The sequence below is a fragment of the Chrysochloris asiatica genome, unplaced genomic scaffold (genome assembly GCF_000296735.1).
Source record: "Chrysochloris asiatica unplaced genomic scaffold, ChrAsi1.0 scaffold00245, whole genome shotgun sequence".
In the NCBI taxonomy this organism is placed as follows: domain Eukaryota; kingdom Metazoa; phylum Chordata; class Mammalia; order Afrosoricida; family Chrysochloridae; genus Chrysochloris; species Chrysochloris asiatica.
The window spans coordinates 874,131-893,364 of NW_006408763.1; the positions used below are offsets into that span (position 1 = coordinate 874,131).

Below are 19,234 nucleotides of genomic sequence, written 5' to 3' on the forward strand. Positions count from 1 at the left end.
TCGAGGAGATCTATGCACATGCGTAGTAGAACCCTCCGAGGGTGGGGCTGGAGTATCCGCCAGCTCAGGCACCCCTATAGTCACCAGAATGGAGGTACGCACACAGCAAGGGACCAACGAAAAGATACCAAAAAAAGAATGCCTTCGGCTCTGTCAGGCGTCCGTGGCTGCTCTGATCCTTTCCCCACTTGGCCCACACAAAATGGCAGCTCCTGGAACAGCTGAGCACCATGAACCAGGAAGCAATTGATTTCTTGCTTCTGCCACAAACTCCCAGCTGTAAGTCTTCCAACCTTCTAGATATTCCTTTATATGTGGTTCAGAGTACTGAGACCATTCCCTGAGCTTTCTTGGTCCTGTATTCTGTGTTGTTCTCGACAGAGCTCGTCACTACACTTCCACCTGATCCGCCATCTTTTTCCGGAACCAAGCCATGGTATTTTAAATAACCTCATATTCATGTAAAAGTTGGAAAATAAATAAGGTAGATAGTTGAAGAATTGATGCTTTTGAGTTATGGTGTTGGAGGAGAATATTGAAAGTGCCATGGGCTGCCCATAGAACCAACTGATCTGTGTTGGAAAAAGTGCAGTCAGAGTGCTCATTGGAGGCCAAGATGGCCAAACTTGGTCTCTCATACTTTGGACATATTGTCAGGAGGGACCAGTCACTGGAGAAGGATATCATGTTTGGTAAGGTGGAGTGTCAAGGAGCTCTGGTAGCATAGTGGTTACGAATCGGGCTGCTAACCTCAAGGTTGGCAGTTCAAAACTACCAGCTGTTCCACAGGAGAAAGATGAGGCTGTCTGTTCCCGTAAAGATTTACAGCCTTGGAAACCCTGTGTAGGGTCACTATGAGTCAGAACCGACTCCACAGTACTTAACAACAACAACAAGGTGGAGTGTCAGAGAAAAAGAGGAAGACCCCCAGAGAGATGGATTGGCTAAGTAACAGCACCAATGGGCTCAAGCATGGCAACAATAGTGAGGTTGGCCCAGGATCTGGCAGTGTTTCATTCTGCTGTTCATAGGGTCACTATGAGTCGGCGCCAACTTGATGGCACCTAACAACAACTATAATGGTTGTGCTGTGGGATAAAGCATTGGATCGTAAGGTCAGTTTGAACCATGAGGTTGGCCGTTTAATCTCACCAATCACTCCTGGGAAACTCCATAGAGGGTTGCTATGAGTCGGAACTGACTTGACGACACTTAATAACCACAACAACAATTGCACAATGGATTCCCAGAGTAGTGCAAACAGTCCATGAGCTCAGCTGCTAACTGAAAGGTTTGGGGTTCAATTTCACCAAGAAGTGCTTTGGAAGAAAGGTCTGGTGATCTTCTGAAAAATCAGTCATTGAAAGCCCTATAAAGCACAGTTCCTTTACAAGGTCACTATGAATCGGAACTGACCCCACAACACACAATCACCACCACCACCACTCTGAAACACATGGGGTTGCCATGAGTCAGAGTTGTTGTTGTTAAGTGCCGTCAAATCGGTTCTGACCCATGGCAATCCTACATAGGGTGTCCGAGGAGCGGCTAGTGAGTTTGAACTGCTGACCTTGAGTAGATGGCAACTGATGAATTGCACAAGTGAATGATGTCATGTTGGATAAGGACTATTTCTCTCTTATTGATGTCCTTGGTGGTGCTGTGGATTAAGTGTTGGGCGGCTAACAAAAAGACTGGCAGTTCAAACCTTCTGGCAGAAAATGAGGCTTGGGAACCCTAGATACAGTCGTGAGTTGGAATCGACTTGATGACAAGTGTGTTTGGTTTTGGATGTCCCTGGGTGGCACAAATGGTTTGCAATCGACTACTAAATTAAAGGTTGGTGGTTCTAATCTATCCAGCAGTACTATAGAACAGAGGTCTGGTGATCTGCTTCTAAAAAGATAACAGCCAAGAAAATCGTATGGAACAGTTCTAGTCCATAACATTGGGAGCCGACATGAGTCGGAATTTACTCAGTGGCAATGTGTTTGGCCTGGTTGTTGAATAAGTATGGGACTAAAGTTCTGGTAGCATAGTGGTTATGAATCGAGCTGCGAACCTCAGGGTCAGCAGTTTGAAACTACCAGCTGTTACGTGGGAGAAAGATGAGGCTTTCTGCTCCCATAAAGATTTATAGCCTTGGAAACCCTGTACAGGGTTGGAACCGACTCCACGGCACATAACAACAACAACGTTAGAAAAAGGAGCCGTGGTGGCGTAGTGGATTATGAATTGGGCTGCTAACTGAAAGGTCAGTAGTTTGAATCTACCAGCTGATTGGTGAGAGAAAGATGAGGCTTTCTTCTCTCCTAAAGATTTACAGCTTTGGAAGCCCTATACAGGGTTGCTATGAGTCGAAACTGTCTCCCCAGCTTACCACTACCACCACCACCAAAGTTAGAAAGTTGTCAGCAGGGGAATCATTCAGACAGCAGGATTTGTAGGAACAGGAAAGAGCAGGCAGGCCCTGGGGAGACAGCAGGCTCCAGGGGACCCGAGGTTTCCCTAGCATAGATGCCAGACTGGGAGATGAGTCAGGTGAGGAGGGTGTGGGGAGGAGGGTGCGGTGAGTACAGCCTGTATTTAGCTTTTGGGCACAGTCACATCACCAAGTGGTCAGGGGCCTCTTTCCACATCATGGGGTTGGGTCCCAGGGACAGTGCTGGGGCAGAACCCCTCAGGGGTCTGCAGCCTCCTCCCTTGTCCCTAGAGTGCCAGGGCATCCCCAGCCTATCCCATGCCACAGCCTGATCCTCATTTCTGAGTCACCCTTGGATGAGGTCCCGTTTCCTGTCTGAAGCCTGCTATTAAATGGGCAATTTCTGCTACTGTACTATTCTCTTGTCCCCTGGCTAGGTGAAAACTGCGGGGGCAGCAATGGGAAGGTCAGGACCCTGCTGTGGGCCAGCTCTGACTCAAACTGAAGTCCTTACTTCTTTACCCTTGATCCCACCATGACCAACCCAACCTCTATGTACCCCTCACCACCTCTCAACCAACTACTGAACTAATATAGTGCCCTGACCCTGGAGATTCCACAGATGACAGCTGAGACTCCTCCCTCCTTCAGGGCTTCTAATTTTTGGAGGAAGCTTCTATGGAAACTCACAGGCGTTGATTACTTCTTTAAACACATGTTCATTGCACAAAAGTTAAGAAGCTGTTGTTAAGTGCCATTGAGTCAGTTCTAGCTCATGGCAGTCCTGTGTGGGGTTTCCAAGGAGCAGAAGTTAAGCACTAAAAGAAGATGAGCAAAAAGAACTAAGTCATTCATGATTACACCTAGTGCGGAACACTATTTTATGTCTTCACCCTATGTACTGTTTAGTAATAAGTACTTGCACTCATTAAATACATTGTGAATATCTTTCAGATCAAAAGAACCGTTTCCACATCATTGTCTTTAATGACTGCCCATGTGCTGTGTGAGATGCTCATTTCACCAACTCTCTGTATTGGTCATCAGGACTCATTATGTAGCATGAATAATGCTTCCAGAAACATCTTCCATTCTCTTCAGCAATATTTCCGGACAACCTGCTCATCTACAAGCACCTTTCCCAGCACTGGGCACACAGAAGTTTACAAAACAGATGGAGACCTGTGTAGACACATCTCTGGGCCTATCCCTGCTTCTTCCTTTCAATGGGGAATTGCTGGGCCAGAGGGCACGCATTTGTTACATTTGGGCTCCCAGAGGATTTTGCCCTAGTGGGCCATGTATGAGAGGGCCCATTCTAATAAAGCCACCCTGGATGAAGCCCGGCATCCTCGCTGTTCCAGACTGACCAGGCAATGTGCAGTGAGCTGTCCTCAGAGGAAACTGGAAGGACAAGCCTGGTTTCTGAAGCCTGTGTGTCTGATCTTGGTCCCCTTGGCCAAGAGCTTCAGGAGATGCGTTTTCCCAGACCCAGAAGAACTGTTAGGTTTTGGCATGGAATGTGATTTTCTGAATCTCGGCCACTCTAGGTGATCCAGAGCCATTGTGTTGCCTCTCCCACCCAAAGGGTAGGCAACCCCTCCCCAGGGAAATCCTGTGAGGAGGACTGGGGAGGGGCTCCCATCCCAGGTTGTGAGGGCGGGTCTGGGCCAGACCCAGCCCCCTACCCCAGGCCTCCGCCCATGCCCTTCCTGCGCTTCGGGCGGGCACCCAGGTAGCTCAGGAGCCCAAACCTGTCCAGCCGGTTTTGAGAGCCGCGGGACCGAGGGAGGAAGGCTGGTGAAGGATGCACGTCCTGCCTGGTGCTCCGCCTGCACCCTCTGCCGCCTGAACCCGCTTCTGCCTGTCCAGCTGCCCACCCGCTCGATCCCATGACGCGCTCTTGGTGTCTCCTGCTAGCCCTTCTGGGCCTGTGTTTGGGCCTACCAGGGGTTTGGGCCGCGGACTGCGAGTCCCTTGGCCCAGCGGAGCGCCTGACATTCGCCCCGGCGACCAGGGCCCGGTGGCTGGCCCCTCGTGTCCGCGCTCAGGGGCCCTTGGACCCCCTCTATGGCACCGTGCGTCGCTTCCTCTCGGTGGTGCAGCTCAACCCCTTCCCGGCGGGTGAGTGCGCCCTTTTCCCCATATCCGTCCCTCTTGGGCTTCTGGAGGTGTTGGGTCCCCAAACAGCTTCCCCTCTTTTCCCTCAAGCATGGGGTGCACCAACTCTGTCAGCAGGGCTTGGAGTGAACGGCATTCTGCAGATCTCTACCCCCATCTTCCTTCTCAGTAGTACTTGTGTGCCCCGGGGGCCACCTGGAGACCTTGCTGTGTGACCTTGGAAAAGACTTCCCCACAGCTTCTCTGTAAAGTAGAAGAGGGTTCATCAGACATTCCCAAAGACCTGGTGGACACCTTCTCTGGCTCTAGGGGTGCTGAGGGCTGGGAGGACCAGGAGGGACTGCTGGACCCCTCCCAGCCTTGTCTTCTGCCCCCTTGAGGGGAAGGGCTGCTGGGTCAGGCCCCCCTTTCTGCTTTTGTGCAGTCTAGTGATTTCTCAGACTCCTGGTGTGGAGCTGTAGGATAAGTACTGGATTGTTATTTGCAAGGTTAGTGGTTCAAACCCACCAGCTGCTCCTTGGAAACCCTATACAGGGTGCCTATGAGTTGGAACAGACTCCAGGTCACTTAATAACAATGAAGAGGCTTCCTAGCTGCATGGCCTACCTGTAGGGTTCAGGAAGTCTACCAGACCTCCCCTCAGCCCCCCTGCTGCAGTTGCACTGACACTGCTCTCTGAAGGTGCCATGTGTAGGAGGAGCCCTCCCAGCACCTACCTTGACCTGGTGTAGGATGTTAAACACCGGGGTGGGGTAGTCGCTGCTCCTGAACCCCTGTTTCTTTCTGGTAGAGTTGGTAAAGGCCATACTGAATGAACCGTCCTCCTGGAAGGTGGATGAGGTAAACCCTGGGGGAAGGTACTGGGGGAGGGAGTTTAGGGATGAGCTTGAGGGGTTGGTTGGTTGGTTGGTTGGTTGGTTATGTGTCATGGAGTCACTTCTAACTCAGAATGACCCTGCACAGGGTTTCTGAGGCTGTAAATCTTTATGGGAGCAGAAAGCCTCATCTTTCTTCCGTGGAACAGCTGGTAGTTTCGAACTGCTGACCTGAAGGTTCGCAGCCTGATTCGTAACTACTACACTACCAGAGCTCCTTGAGCTTGAGGGGAGGAAGTAGAAAAGCCCAGCCCAGCCCACCTGGTTGATTGTGCCAGACTGGGGGTCTCGGGTTGGCATCTTTTCTCCTCTTCCATGAGTATTGAGGTTGGCAGGCTTGGGTTCAAACCAGAATTCTGCCCTTTACTGGCAGTGGGGTTTGCAACGAGGCCTTAATCTTCCTGAACTTCAATTTCCCCATTTATCTCATGAGAATTAATAATAAGGACTCTGTCCACCTCTTGTGAGAGCTTGGCTGCATGCAGATGCATGCAAAGGATTTGTCACTTTTGTGTTCCCTGCCCTTTTGGGTGCCCTCTGGAGTAGGAGGGCACAAGTGTGGGACTCAGGGCAACCCCTCACACCTTGCTGCCCTGCCCAGGTAGTTCGGTATGAGGCTGGCTACGTAGTGTGTGCTGTGATTGCTGCTCTCTACCTCCTGGTGGTGCCCATCACCGGACTCTGTTTCTGTTGTTGCCGCTGCCGCCGGCGCTGTGGAGGCCGTGTGAAGACCGAGCACAAGGCAATGGCCTGTGAGCGAGGCACCCTCATGGCCTTCCTGCTGCTGACCACCCTCGTGCTGCTGTGAGGGGCTGCCCGGGGCAGGTGGGAGGGTGGGCCATGGCCCACAGTGCTCATGGGCACCCAAAAAGCTCCTTTCTCCTCTCCTGTGTCCCTACAGAATTGGCTTAGTCTGTGCTTTTGTCACCAACCAGCGTGTGCATGAGGAGACGCGCCCCAGTGTTGAGGCTGTGCCTGAGACTCTGCTCAGCCTCCGGGGCTTGGTCTCTGATGTCCCCAAGGTGAGCCCGATTAACCCAACTCACCCCTTGAGCACCAGGCCCAGAAAGCACAGAGCAGCATGGGTCCCCTGGTGGCCCATAGCAAGCTGCTGTGCAAGTTAGAAAGGGGCACCTTCCTCCCTGCACCTGACTGCCACCTGGTGGTAAGTTCTGTAAATACACCTGTGGTGTCCTCAGGATGAGGCACTGGCATGGCCTTCCTGCTATGTGAGAGGCCATGGAGGGGACAGTGGAGGGGGCAGGCTGTGGGTGAGAGGGAATGGCAGCATCATGGTCCCCCTGTGTTTGCCTAGGAGCTGCAAACTGTGGCGCAGCAGTTCTCCCTGCCTCAGGAACGAGTCTTGCAGGAACTGGATGGTGAGGGAGACAGCTGGATGGCCAGTTGGCTAGCCTTAATGGCCCCTTGCTCAGGCCTGCCTTGGGGGGGCCCTCTCACTCCCTTGCCCTTGACTCCCCCTGGGATGGGCCTCTGATGGAGCTCATTCCTGGGGCCGGGGATGGCTGGGGGTTGTGTTGGGAGGCCCCTTAAGCTCCCGGAGGACCAATCCAACAGACCACCTCTGCTCTCCAGGTGTCGGTGCAAGCATAGGCAGTGCGATTCACACCCATCTCAAGAGCACGATCTACCCAGTGCTGGCCTCAGTGCTCAGCCTGGGCCATGGTGAGCCCAGCCCCGTCCAGTGTAGGTGTGGGCTGAGCAGGTGTCTTCCTGGAGGGCAGGCCCCACCCTCAGTCAGCCCTGGATTTCTTGTGCTGCATCTGCCAGCCCCACCCAGGACTTTCCATTTGCATTATTCCCGGCTCTCAGACCCTGTGGCATTCCGGCCACAGCCTGATTAACCTGCCCTGGGGCGATTTCCTTTGTAACTAACAAGGCTTAATGAGTGCATCCCTTCCTAGGGTTGGTGAAAGGGGGTATAGTGGGAGGGTTCTGCCTTCCCCCAGGCTCTGAGGTGTGGGTCTCTTAGCCCTGCAGGTCTCTGTGGACCATCTCCAAGTCCTGAATGCCACCTCGGTGGAGCTGCGAAGGGGACAGGAGGAGCTGGAGCCAGCCATAGTAGAGCGTCGAGAACAAATCCTGACCCTGCTGCAGGGACCTGGCTGCCAGGGTTGCTCAGGGGTTGTGAGCCAGGCCCGAGCCCTGGAACTGGGCGCTGACTTCAGACAGGTAGGTATAGGCCCAGCACAGAGGCCTCTAGGAGGTAAAGGAGGGTGCTCGCCAGGACCCCTGAGCACCTGAGTTTCCTATAGATGAGTGTCTCCTGACTTTCCTCTGACTGCTCCTTGTTGTTCCTCCCAGGCCTCCACTCACCATCATGATGGGCATGTCAGCAGCCTGTCACAGCTTCTCTTTCTGCCCTGCCCTATACATGAGCTCCGTGAGCTCTCAATACCACCCAGGGTAGTAGGCTGTGCTCTGAGGGTCCCCTCCCACCCTCCCCTAGGGGTCCCTTTTACGTCTCTTTGTGGACTTTATAATTATACCCCCATTTCAGGTGCCCTCTGTGGACAATGTCCTGCATCGGCTGAAGGGTGTCCCAGAAGCCAACTTCTCTGCCATGGTCCAGGAGGTGAGTATCCCTGTTCCCTGCCATCTACCTCCCACTTCTCCTAACTACCTAGGAACTCAGTTTCCCCCTTTTGAGGTTAGGAACCCAGTCAAACCTAAGACTTGGGTCCAATCAGGGCCTCATCTACTACCACCTGGGCTGGAGGCTCTTTAAGCCCACCTTCGGAGCATACAGTCTAGTCGGGCAGGCAGGCAGACAGCAAGTTTGGAGCCCAGAAAGAAGCCAAAGCCTTCAAGGGATTGGGGGTGGGAAGGAAAGGGGGCATTCAAGCTGAGCTCTGGAGGAGAGGCAGGCTGTGTGTAGGATGGAGGGTCCAGTATCAGTTAGCACCTGTGACACAAGGAACGGAAAGTGTCTGGCATGGGGGAAATGGTGAGTCAGCTGTGCTGGGTGGCTGGCGCGGAAGGTTCACGGAGGAAGGAGGTAAAAGAGGAGGCTGGTAGGGTGGGCTGGACCTGGATCACAGAGACCCTTGACTACCACTGAGGAATGTAGGTGTTCCTCTGGGAGGAGTTAGTGGAAGGTTCTGAGCAGTGTGGAAGTTTGCTGCAATGGTCTAGGCAAGAAGTGATGAGGGATTGAAACCAGGAGTCATGTTTTGGGAAGCTGGACTGGGAGAGGACAGTGACCAACAGAACAAATGGAAGCCTGTTCTTTCTACAGAGGAAGGATCCCTTGCCTCTGGGTCTGGTGGTTTTGGGGTCCCCTAAGCTGGGGAACCAGGGTGGAGGGTGGAACACAGCCCTGTTTGGTTCCTGCAGGAGAACAGCACCTTCAATGCCCTCCCATTCCTGGCTACCATACAGACTGCTGATGTGGTCAAAGGTGAGGCCCTGTTGTTTCACACCCTGCCGGGAGGCCGTGTTAACAAAGGAGTCGGGCAGGGGTGTCTCCTGGGGGTTTCTGGGGTTGGGAGGTGACCCTCTCTTTGGATCCCAGATGTTCTTCCTGCCTGTATCTCTTCTCCCCTGGCCTGTGGGAGAACTCCCCATCCCATAAACACCCATTGCTTTGGGCAGAGTTGAAGAAGGCAGTGGCTCAGGAACCCCAGGGCTTCAGTACACTGGCTGAAGCATTTCCAGGCTCAGATGCTGCCGCTCGCTGGAGCCAGACCTTGGAAGACGCAGAACAGAGTAGCCGCTCTTACCTGCAGGAGGTGCAGAGATACGAGAGATACAGGTGCCTGGGAGCCCATGTGTGGGTGGTGTGGGCAGCTGAGCCTCTCAGCTGCTCTAGGCCCAAATTCCAGCTCTCAGTTGTACTGAGTCTCTGCTTCCAATTAAGCCAAGTCCCCTTACCCGTCAGGACTCCATGCCCCTCCTGTCTATGTGCCCTTGGGGCCTGGGCCTGTGGAATCTATAGGAGCAGTGAGGTTCAGGAAGTATCCATACTTGCACTTTTAATGCCCTAGTCTTGGGACCAGTGGTCTCACCCAGCCCCCACTCACCCCTGTATGTCTCTCACCAGCCCACCTCATGCCCACCTGCCTGCCTTCACTTTTCTGACACCCTCACCCTCTCTGTGGCAGGTGGATTGTGGGCTGTGTGCTGTGTTCCATGGTCCTGCTTGTTGTGGTCTGTAACCTGCTGGGACTTAGCCTGGGTATCTGGGGGCTGTCTACCAGAGAGGACCCCAGCCACGCAGAGGCCAAGGGCGAGACCGGAGCCCGCTTCCTCATGATGTAAGAAAGGGCTGGGAGAGGGTAGGAAACTTGCCAGATTCCTCTCCCTCCCACAGACAGTCCTGGTATGGCTACAGAAATAGTGTTCTGGGCTCTGGTGCTGGCTTGTATACCAACTCATTAAGTGACTTTGGGTGAATTGTTGATCCAACTGGGTGCCGATGTCTTCATCTATATAAAAGGGTTGTATTAGAGCTAACCCCATTGCTCTTGAGTTGATTCTGACTCGTGGTGACAGGCTGTAAATCTTTACAGGAGCAGAAAGCCTCATCTTTCTTCCACAGGACAACTAGTGGGCTTGAAACACCAACCTTGTAATTAACAGTCCAGTGCTTACCTGACAGCACCATCAGTGATCCCATACAAGTATAATGTTATTGTTGTTGTTGTTAAGTGCTGTTGAGTCCATTCAGGCTGATAGTGACCCTGTGTAAGGTTTCTCAGGCACAGCTGTTGGGTTTGAACCACTGACCTGGCAATCAGCAGCCTCGTGCTTATCCTACAGTGTCATACCAGAACTCCCCCAAGTATAATGTTATTGTTGTTAAGTGCCATTGAGTCAATCCTGACTCATAGTGAGGACCCTGTACAGGGTTTCTGAGGAGTGAGCGGCTGGTGAGTTTAAACTGCTGACCCGGCTGTTCAAGCTGAACTTGCGGTCCAGTAGTTATCCTACAGAGCTACACCAGGCCTCCATAATAAAAGGAATGAAAAAACCAAACCCACTGAGTCAATTCTGACTCTTAGCAACCCTGTACAGGGGTTACAAGTGCAGAGAGCCTCATCTTTCTCCTACAGAGCCACTGATGGGTTTGAACTGCCGACTTTGAGGTTTGCAGGCCAGTGCTTATCCTACAGCACCAATGGTAGATAAAGACCGCTTCCCGCTTTCACACCAGTGCTGACTGCACGAATCAGTGAGCACTCTTTCCCACTGAGCCCAGACACAGCCTGAGAATCCTTCTCAACCCAGCATCCACATAGCACCACCAATGACAGGCAGCATCAGAGGTGGCGTGTGGTCTCTAAGGCCAGGGCTGCCACATTACAGTTGTGCAGGCTGCTCACTGCACAAAGGCGTATGACCAAAGTGGCAGGTAGGGTCTGAAATACAGCCTATGTTTCATATCCAAATCTCCAACACTCGAGTGGGACCCAGTCTCACAAAGAGGTACTCTAGGACCTTCCTGTCTGAGGGTCCTTCCTCCAGACAGCTACCTCTGCTGGGCCAGGATGGCATGAGGTCAGATATGGTGCTCTGTTGAGGGCTGGGCCCAGAGCCAAAGGTGAGCAGTCCTAACTCTTCAAGCATAATAACTGCCATGGCCAGTCAGGCACAGATCACAAGGTGGGACTGAGGTGGGGACAGTCTGCCAGGAAGCTGAGTTGTATGAATTCCTTTCTCTAAGAGGCTCTGCCCTGGGGCTGACTCTGACCATACCCTTGGATCTGAGAGGGATGGAGGGTGTGGTCCAACCTCCTCTCTCCCCTCAACCCTGTCCTTTCCTTTCTCCAGGGGTGTAGGTTTCAGCTTCCTTTTCGCTGCACCCCTCATCCTTCTGGTCTTCGCCACCTTCCTGGTGGGCGGCAACGTGCAGACACTGCTGTGCAGGAGCTGGGAGAGTGGGGAGCTCTACGAGGTGGGCCTGCCTTCATTCAGGGTCCAGGGAGGAGGGAGGTGTGGACAGAGCAACTGGGAGTTCCAGGGGCCTGGAGAGAGAGGCAGCCAAGGAGCAAAGAGGGGCAGGAGGTGTGAAGACAGAGCCATCCAGGAAGAGACCGAGAGAGAAAAGCATCAGTGGACAGGAATGGGAGGGGGAGAGAGCTCTCAGGTCCCACGGGTGCTGCAAAGGATTGTGGGGATGCTCCCAGGCCTGACCCCTCTCCTCTACTAGCACTGAGCTGGGAACTGGCTCCCCATGTGCCTCCGAGGGGCTAACTTTCACAGGTGAGCTGAGATGCTCACAGGTGAGGTGGTCATGCTGACCACTTCTAGGAAGAGACCCCTTAAGGAGGTAAGGCCCTGTGGTCACTAAAATTACAGGCTAAATTAGGGCTGGTGTCACAGGGGCGTTTCCCACTCCTGGTCTCTGCCGTGCCTAGATGGTACAGGTCCAGGCCTTAGAGGAGCCTGGTGGTCTTTCCTCTAGCTGCTTCAGCCCCCTTCTCCCCTGCCACATCACCAGTTTGTAGACACTCCAGGAAACCTGCCCCCATCCATGAACCTATCTGACCTTCTTGGCCTGAAGAAGAACGTCAGCATCCTCATGGCCTATAAGTGAGTAGACAGCCTGGGCTGGGGGTTGGGAGGGCCAGTGGGGAGGAGCCGCGATGGGTGTGCAGTCAGGGTGGCGTCAGCTCCCTACCCCCCACCGTCTTTCACTGCTCATCTTTACTTCTGGTCACTCCTCCCCAGGCAGTGCAAGGACGGGGCTGCACTCTGGAGTGTCCTGCAGCTCAATGATTCCTATGACCTGGAGGAGCACTTGGATATGAGCCAGGTAGGAGAGACTTGTGGATGGCTGTGGAGGACCCTCCTGTGGAACCCCTCCTCAGGTCTTGCCACCATGGAGACATGACTCCTTGAATCCAAGAAGTCTTCATGTCCAACTGAGGTGCCTCAGGGGCAGAGACCCCACCCACTAGTTCACGGCCTGGCCTGAAGTAAGGTTGCTGGGTGTGTGGATGGGCTGACCAGCTCTGAGCACAGCTGAGGTTGTTGTAGGAGAGAATGTGGCAGTGAGAGGACTGGGTTGTGTCTCCCGTGGAGGGGGTTGCTGGGAAAGGCGCAACACTGATAATGGTTATAATGAAGTTGAGTAATGTTGGTAGAGGGCTCGCCACAGAAGCCTTGCTTAGATCACACAGCCAGTATATGGTGGAGGCAGGATTCTACCCTACCCAGCCTGGCTCCAGAATTGGCCTTTCCCAGAACCTGGGACTAAAGAAACATGTGGGTGCTGGCCAGAGACAGTTCTAGGACAAAGAAAAGGAAGTGTTGCTTCCCAAGAAGAGATGTACTTTGAGAATGTGGTTGTCCTATGGGTATGCAGGATCTTTCCTTTCCACTCCCAAGTGAGGTGAGAGGGAGGTTCTGAAGGACCTCTCCAGTCCTAAGCTTGTCCTGAGCAAACCCACTTTTCTCCTGACACACAGAGCATGCCAACTCCTGATTATGTATCATCCCAAGGCCTGCTTTCCAGGGCGGCAGGAGGGCACTGTCTGCCTTCAAACCCCCTACCCCCCCATGCCTGGCTATACTGATGTCTGAAGCACTGCATGGACCCCTGCCTCTGAGGGGTTAGGTTTCTCCCCTCAGGGAAGGTGGCATAGCGAGAAGGGGAGAGATGAACAGAGCTGGCCTCTAGTTCTTTAACTTGCTGCAGAATCTTGGGCAAATAAATGCTCGTCTCTGGCCTCAGTTTCTCATCTGTAAAACATTTCTCATCTGTAAAACATTTCATGATCTCTAAATCTCTTCTAGAGATGGTAGGGAAATGCCTAGGGTGTCATTTTAAACTGTACTCTCCCTGGCACTTCATTCAGCTCATCCATCCATTCATTCACATATTTAACAAACTCTTATGGTTTGTTGAATGTGTGCCACACTGCAAGTTGGTAGGAAATACGCAGAAAGGTTCAGCCGGCGTGGAGCAGACTGCAATAAGCAAGTACACAAATGAACAACGTCATTTCAGAACGATGGGTGTTATGAAGCCCTTAACATTGATGTAATAGAGGGGCTGGAAAAGCTGGGAAGCCTCCAGATAGACATTGGAGGAGAGCTGGGTCTCCAGGGGTGTCCACCGTGGGGGACCCTGGATATCCTGGAGGAGGGCCCTGAGGTCTGGTGACCCTTACGTAGAGAAGCAGCCCTGGGCCCCATCTGTCCCCTCTCTCCCAGTACACCACCAAGCTGCAGCAGGAGTTGCAGAACCTCAAGATGGACTTGCAGGACCTGGACCTGCTGAATGCTGCCTCCCGCCGGGACCTGGAGGCCCTGAAGAGCAGTGGTCTTGAGAAGATCCACTCCGCGGATTTTCTTGTTCAGGTCAGCAGCGGGCAGTCAGGTGCCCCAGCCAGGCGCAGGCAGGACAGAGGGGCAACAAAGGAGCTGGGTGTGCCTAGCCTTGTCCTGGCCTCAACTTTCCCTCCACATGTGTCCCGGATACCCCATCCACAGTCCTCAAGATTTTTCCTATTGCCATTGTCCCCAGACCATATACTCTCTGGCCTGGGATCTGCCAGGAATGCCCCCACCCAACAGCAGGTACTGCTGTTCATGGTCCTGAACCCATTGGTGTGGATAAGTCTGGTCGGAAGTCGCCTACCTCCTTGAGTTAACATCAGAGGGTGCCTTGTTTTTATTCAGTTTGATAGAAAGTGCCTGATACATTTCACAGTAGCTGATATGTCACAATAGACTCAGCTGACATGGGGCACTTTTTGTGGGGATGTTGAGGGTAAGCAGAGAAGGGGTTGGAGGAGTGAGGTGTATCCCCAGCTTGGTCTCTCTTGTCTGCCCACCCCCCAGATCCAGAAGCCTGTGGTGAAAACTGAGATGGAGAAGCTGGCCCAGGAACTGGAAGGACTCGCCCCGGCTCAAGTGAGGAGAGCTGAGACCACATTGGGAGGGCAGGAATCAGAGGGAGGCCTGGGAAGCCAGAGAGGATGAGAGTGCTTGGACTGGGGAGGGGACAAGAACAAGGGATAGGGACCAAGGGTTCCCATCATAAAGGTCTGAGGCTCCTGGACTCATGTCTGAACTTGAGGGTTTTGCAAAAGCATCCATTCTGCCACTGACTGGCTGACTGACCTTGGACAAATCACTCAACATCTCTGGGCTTCAGTTTCTGCATCTGTAAAATAGAATTGTTGTTGTTGTTAGGTGCCATCGAGTCGGTACCGGCTCATAGCGACCTTATGCACAGCAGAACGAAACACTGCCCAATCCTGGGCCAACCTCACTATCATCGCCATGCTTGAGCCCATTGATTTGGCAATCCATCTCGCTGGGGGTCTTCCTCTTTTTCTCTGATCCTTCACCCTATCAAACATGATATTCTTCTCCAAAACTGGTCCCTCCTAACAACATGTCCAAAGTGTGAGAGACAAAGTTTGGCCATCCTGGCCTCCAAGGAGCACTCTGGCTGCACTTCTTCCAACACAGATCTTTTGGTTCTTTTGGCAGCCCATGGCACTTTCAATATTCTCCTCCAACACCATGACTCAAAAGCATCAATTCTTTTACGGTCTTCCTTATTCATTGTCCAGCTTTCACATGCATATGAGGTTACTGAAAATACCATGGCTTGGGTCAGGCGCACCTTAGTCCTCAAGCTGACATCTTTGTTCTTCAACACTTGAAAAAGGTCTTGTGCAGCGGATTTGCCTAATGCAGTACATACTTTGATTTCTTGACTGCTGCTTCCATGAGTGTTGATAGTTGATCCAAGAAGAATGAAGTCCTTGACAACTTCAATCTTTTCTCCGTTGATAAGATTGTTGTTTATTGGTCCAATGGTGAGGATTTTTGTTTTCTTTACATTGAGATGTAATCCATATCGAAGGTTGTGCTCTTTGATCTTCATCAGTAAATCTTTTAAGTCCTCTTCACTTTCAGCAAGCAAGGTTGTATCATCTGCATATTACAGGTTGTTAATGAGTCTTCCTCATGTGTCCAACTCCTATCTAGATGATTGCTAGTTTGAGTCCATCTTGGAAGAAAGATCTGAAAAGTCAGCTTGGAAAAGCCTGTGGAACATAGTTCTACCGCGGCACACCTGACAATGCCAGGAGTTAGAACTGACTTAATGGCAACTCCATTTTCTGAAAGTGAAACATCTTATTGTGTGTCAGATGAGGCAACAGTGAAGTTGGGCAAGCACTGCTTGCCGATTGCACTGAGACAAGTACTGGGAGGACCAAGTGATGAATCATCTATCTTAACAGTTGCTTTAAGGTGCTGAAACTCCACCAGGAAAAATTAGCATTTATATTTATAAACATTTGGAGTTTGAAGTTTATTCCAGGGTATTTCATAAACAGCCTCCATCCCTGAACAAGAACAGCCCCGCATATTTGGTAAGCAAGGAGCTGCAGCAATTCCAACAAGTGTCTCTGCCGCTCAGACAGGTTGTGATGGTCATGCAGTGATGCCCAATAGCCCCCATGCCCTCAGTTCAGGCTCTGGAGCTGCCTCAGCCTTCTGCTTAGAACTTTCCACATCACTCCAGTATCTCTGGGAAAGACTTGACAAAGGATCCATTGGCAAAGCCTGGTGTTGTGCCCCGGGTGAGGTGCCATTCTGATCTCTGCCTTCCCTACTCTCACTACAGAGCAATTCTGTGCTGGGGCAGCAGCTGCAGGAGGAGGCCCGAGAGCTCAGAAGGCTCTTGCAGGAGAGGGTCCTCTCCCAGCAGACCCTTGTGGTAAGTTTGGGGCTTAGGGAGCCTGGGGGATGGTGCTAAAGGTTTGCACAGTGATGCTGTAGGATAAGCAACAGACTCCTAATACCAAGGTCAGCAGTTCAAACCCACTAGCCACTCCTCAGGAGAAAGATGAGGCTATCTGCTCCCATAAAGAGTTACAGCCTCAGAAACCCTATACAGGGTTGCTGTGAGTTGGAATTGACTTGATGGTTGGCGGTTCAAACTCATCAGGCAGCGCTGTGGAAAATAGTCCCAGTGATCTCTTAACATAAAAGATTTATAGCCAAGAAACCCCTACGGAGTAATTCTGTAACACACGGGAGCCAGCATAAATTGAGATCGACTTGATGGTCATGACGTATAGTCATGTTTCGGGGAGAGGAGAGATAGAGGCCAACAAGAGAAACGGGGCTGGGGGGTACCTGAGAGCCTCACCCTCTCACCCATCCCTCCTGCTAACCATTCCTGGTCTGTCTCTGCAGGCAAAGCTCAACCACAGTGTCATAGCCCTGGCATCCTCTGCCCCAGATCTCCAGGTGACAGCTGAGGGAGGGGGACATGTGGGGCGGGAGCTGGTGGGCCTGCTCTCTGCCACCTCAGGAAGCAGGAGGCAGGAATGGAGAGCCTACCAGGCTTGGGGCCCCATCTACTTTGTCCATACTCACTGGAAGTTGGGGGTGGGGTTAGGAAGAGGATGGGGCAGCTAAGGCAATCCTAAGGACCACTGTCGTTGACCTCTGTGTCCTCAGGCCTAGCCCTACCTCCCTAAGGTGATTGTGTTGTGTGTGAGTTAGAGGGGTGGGGTGTAACTGAGCAGGGCCCTGTGTTGAGCTCCTCCCTCCCCCCCAGGTGGAGACATCAGACATCTTGAACAAGGCCACTTACCTGAAAGGGGAACTTCCTGCCTGGGCTACCCGCATCATGAGGAATGTGAGTGGACTTGGTTGGGAAAAGGCAGGAGCTTCCTCAGAGCTGGAGACCACTCAGAGGCTGAGGCACACAGGGTTCCCAGCCCACACTTCTCCTCCAGCCCTCTCCTTTACTGTGGCTCCCCAGAAAGCCATTTGGCCTGTCCTGATAGTGCCAGGAACTGGGGGTGGGGGTGGGGGGGCTGGGTGGGGGTGTAGAAGTTCCATGCTGTTTCCTGGGGCCTCTGTCAGCCCAAGCCTTCTTTCTTCCCTGCAGCAAAGTGAGTGTTTCCTGACTCGGGAGATGGGCTACTTCTCCCAGTACATAGCCTGGGTGAGAGACGAGGTGAGTGGAGACAGACTCCGCCTGTCCTCTGAGCAACTGCAGCCCCTCACCAATCTCCAGAGGCCCTAGCTCTGCCCTCTTCTGCCCCTTGGAACTCCTTGGCAGTGCTCTAAGCCTTCAAGGATGAAACCAGACTCCTAACCCTGGCATTGGAACCCCCTGCTTGCTGGTTAGGCTCTACCTATACAACCTCTGCTGCTGCCCCCTGCGAGGCCTGGGTGTGAGCCAGGCTGCTGTCCTCACCTTGCCCAGGCCCTTCCTCTACTGGCCTCTTGGCCAACCCAGTCCTCAAATTCTGCCTCCTCCTGCAGCCTTTGCTGACCACAGCCTCTGGAAACTGTTTGGGCACACCCACACCAGGCCTGCAGGGAGTCTCACCTAACCCTGACTAAACCTAAGTGTGTCTGTGTGCATGTGTGTGTGTGCATGTGTCTGCATACTAGAACCATCTGTGCACACATGCACACATCCATTGCTCTCTAATGATAATATGACTTAAGGCACAGTGCTGGGCCCCCAGGTTGGTGAATGGATTAAAAGGGCGGGAACTGAGCAATGAGCCTGTCACTCTGTATACCTATATGTCTCTCTGAGTACCCACCTCTTTGTGTCTGGGAACAACTGTGTCCCTGTGAGCATCTCTGAGTGTGGGTGCACACCTGTGGATCTAGGTGCCTCTGCATCATGTATCTGCCTCATCTTGACACTACAGGTGACTCAGCACATTGCCACCTGCCAGCCCCTCTCTGGAGCCCTGGACAATGGCCGTGTGGTCCTGTGTGACTTCATGGTTGACCCCTGGGTGAGTGTCCCAGGCTCAGCAGGGCCTTTTGAGCAGGTTGTGAGGCAAAGCAGGGCCTGTCCTTCCAGGCCTACCCTTAGCCATTCCCTGAGGTCCCCATGCCCCTCATTGAATCTGTGGGGGTAGCTGGGATAAAGGGTGAGGAGTCTCTCCAGTAAGTGTGGGCTGACCCCCTGGCCCTTGTTCCAGAACGCTTTCTGGTTCTGCCTGGCATGGTGCACCTTCTTCTTGATCCCAAGTATCATCTTTGCCATCAAGACTTCCAAATATTTCCGCCCCATCCGGAAACGTCTCAGGTGAGGGGGTGGTCAGGATACCTCAGGGAAGTAGAATCCCAGGACGGAGTCCCTCCAGCTACTGGGCCCCAGCCCCCTGCCACGACCCACTCCTGACTCCTCCCAGGCAGATGATGGGCCTGGCTGAATCTTGAAGAGCTATACATTCTGAGGAGCTCCAGGGTCATAAAGTTCTCCCATATGTCATCCCATATCCTTCTTGCTGCAATGCATTCCCCCCAGGGCATAGCTTCTTGGACCTCTTCCTATCCCTTGGAGGACTTCTCAGGAAGGAAAATCAGGGCTCTGGGCTTTGTCCCTATGTCCAGGGCTGAGGGCCTGTGGCTGGGGCCTCACTCTCTTTCTGCGGATGCCACAGCTCCACCAGCTCTGAGGAGACACAGCTCTTCCACATTCCCCGCGTCACCTCCTTGAAGCTGTGACACCCCAGTGCGTGAGTGGCCATATCTTCATTATTCCTCAGTCCCAGGGAGGGAGACTCTGGGTCCAGGAGGGCAGGATCTGGGTGTTGAGCTGGTCAGACTGACCAAGCTGCTGGACTGTCAGGCCTGAGTCTGACTCTGCCCCCTTCCTCCCCACCTCTTCCTTGTTAATTCACCACAGAGATGTTTGCTGATTGCAAGGTGATGTTCCTGGGGCTACCTGTCTGGAGACAAGAGCTCCTTCCCCTTTGACTCAGCCTGGGTCAGGGGATTTCTGCAGCTCAGACTGGCACCCAGGCCTGGATTGTCCCCTAGCTCTACTTTACCTGGTCCCCTC

At 53.0% G+C, this 19,234-nt stretch overlaps 1 protein-coding gene across 1 annotated transcript in view; it reads left to right on the forward strand.

Moving 5' to 3' along the window:
- PROM2 (prominin 2) overlaps window positions 1–18,897 on the forward strand; it is a 139,554-nt gene extending 120,657 nt beyond the window's left edge. Inside the window, exons 2-24 of the mRNA XM_006873549.1 lie at window positions 4,295–4,546; window positions 5,334–5,383; window positions 6,020–6,222; window positions 6,320–6,440; window positions 6,734–6,797; window positions 7,012–7,101; window positions 7,409–7,608; window positions 7,937–8,011; window positions 8,773–8,836; window positions 9,031–9,190; window positions 9,540–9,692; window positions 11,209–11,332; window positions 11,879–11,970; window positions 12,109–12,193; window positions 13,597–13,743; window positions 14,227–14,298; window positions 16,031–16,123; window positions 16,606–16,659; window positions 16,973–17,053; window positions 17,309–17,377; window positions 18,090–18,179; window positions 18,369–18,475; window positions 18,834–18,897. Of these exons, the coding sequence (XP_006873611.1) occupies window positions 4,295–4,546; window positions 5,334–5,383; window positions 6,020–6,222; window positions 6,320–6,440; window positions 6,734–6,797; window positions 7,012–7,101; window positions 7,409–7,608; window positions 7,937–8,011; window positions 8,773–8,836; window positions 9,031–9,190; window positions 9,540–9,692; window positions 11,209–11,332; window positions 11,879–11,970; window positions 12,109–12,193; window positions 13,597–13,743; window positions 14,227–14,298; window positions 16,031–16,123; window positions 16,606–16,659; window positions 16,973–17,053; window positions 17,309–17,377; window positions 18,090–18,179; window positions 18,369–18,475; window positions 18,834–18,897 (2,510 nt within the window). The remainder of the gene's footprint in view (window positions 1–4,294; window positions 4,547–5,333; window positions 5,384–6,019; window positions 6,223–6,319; window positions 6,441–6,733; window positions 6,798–7,011; window positions 7,102–7,408; window positions 7,609–7,936; window positions 8,012–8,772; window positions 8,837–9,030; window positions 9,191–9,539; window positions 9,693–11,208; window positions 11,333–11,878; window positions 11,971–12,108; window positions 12,194–13,596; window positions 13,744–14,226; window positions 14,299–16,030; window positions 16,124–16,605; window positions 16,660–16,972; window positions 17,054–17,308; window positions 17,378–18,089; window positions 18,180–18,368; window positions 18,476–18,833) is intronic.
- The last annotated feature ends 337 nt before the right edge of the window (window positions 18,898–19,234 follow it).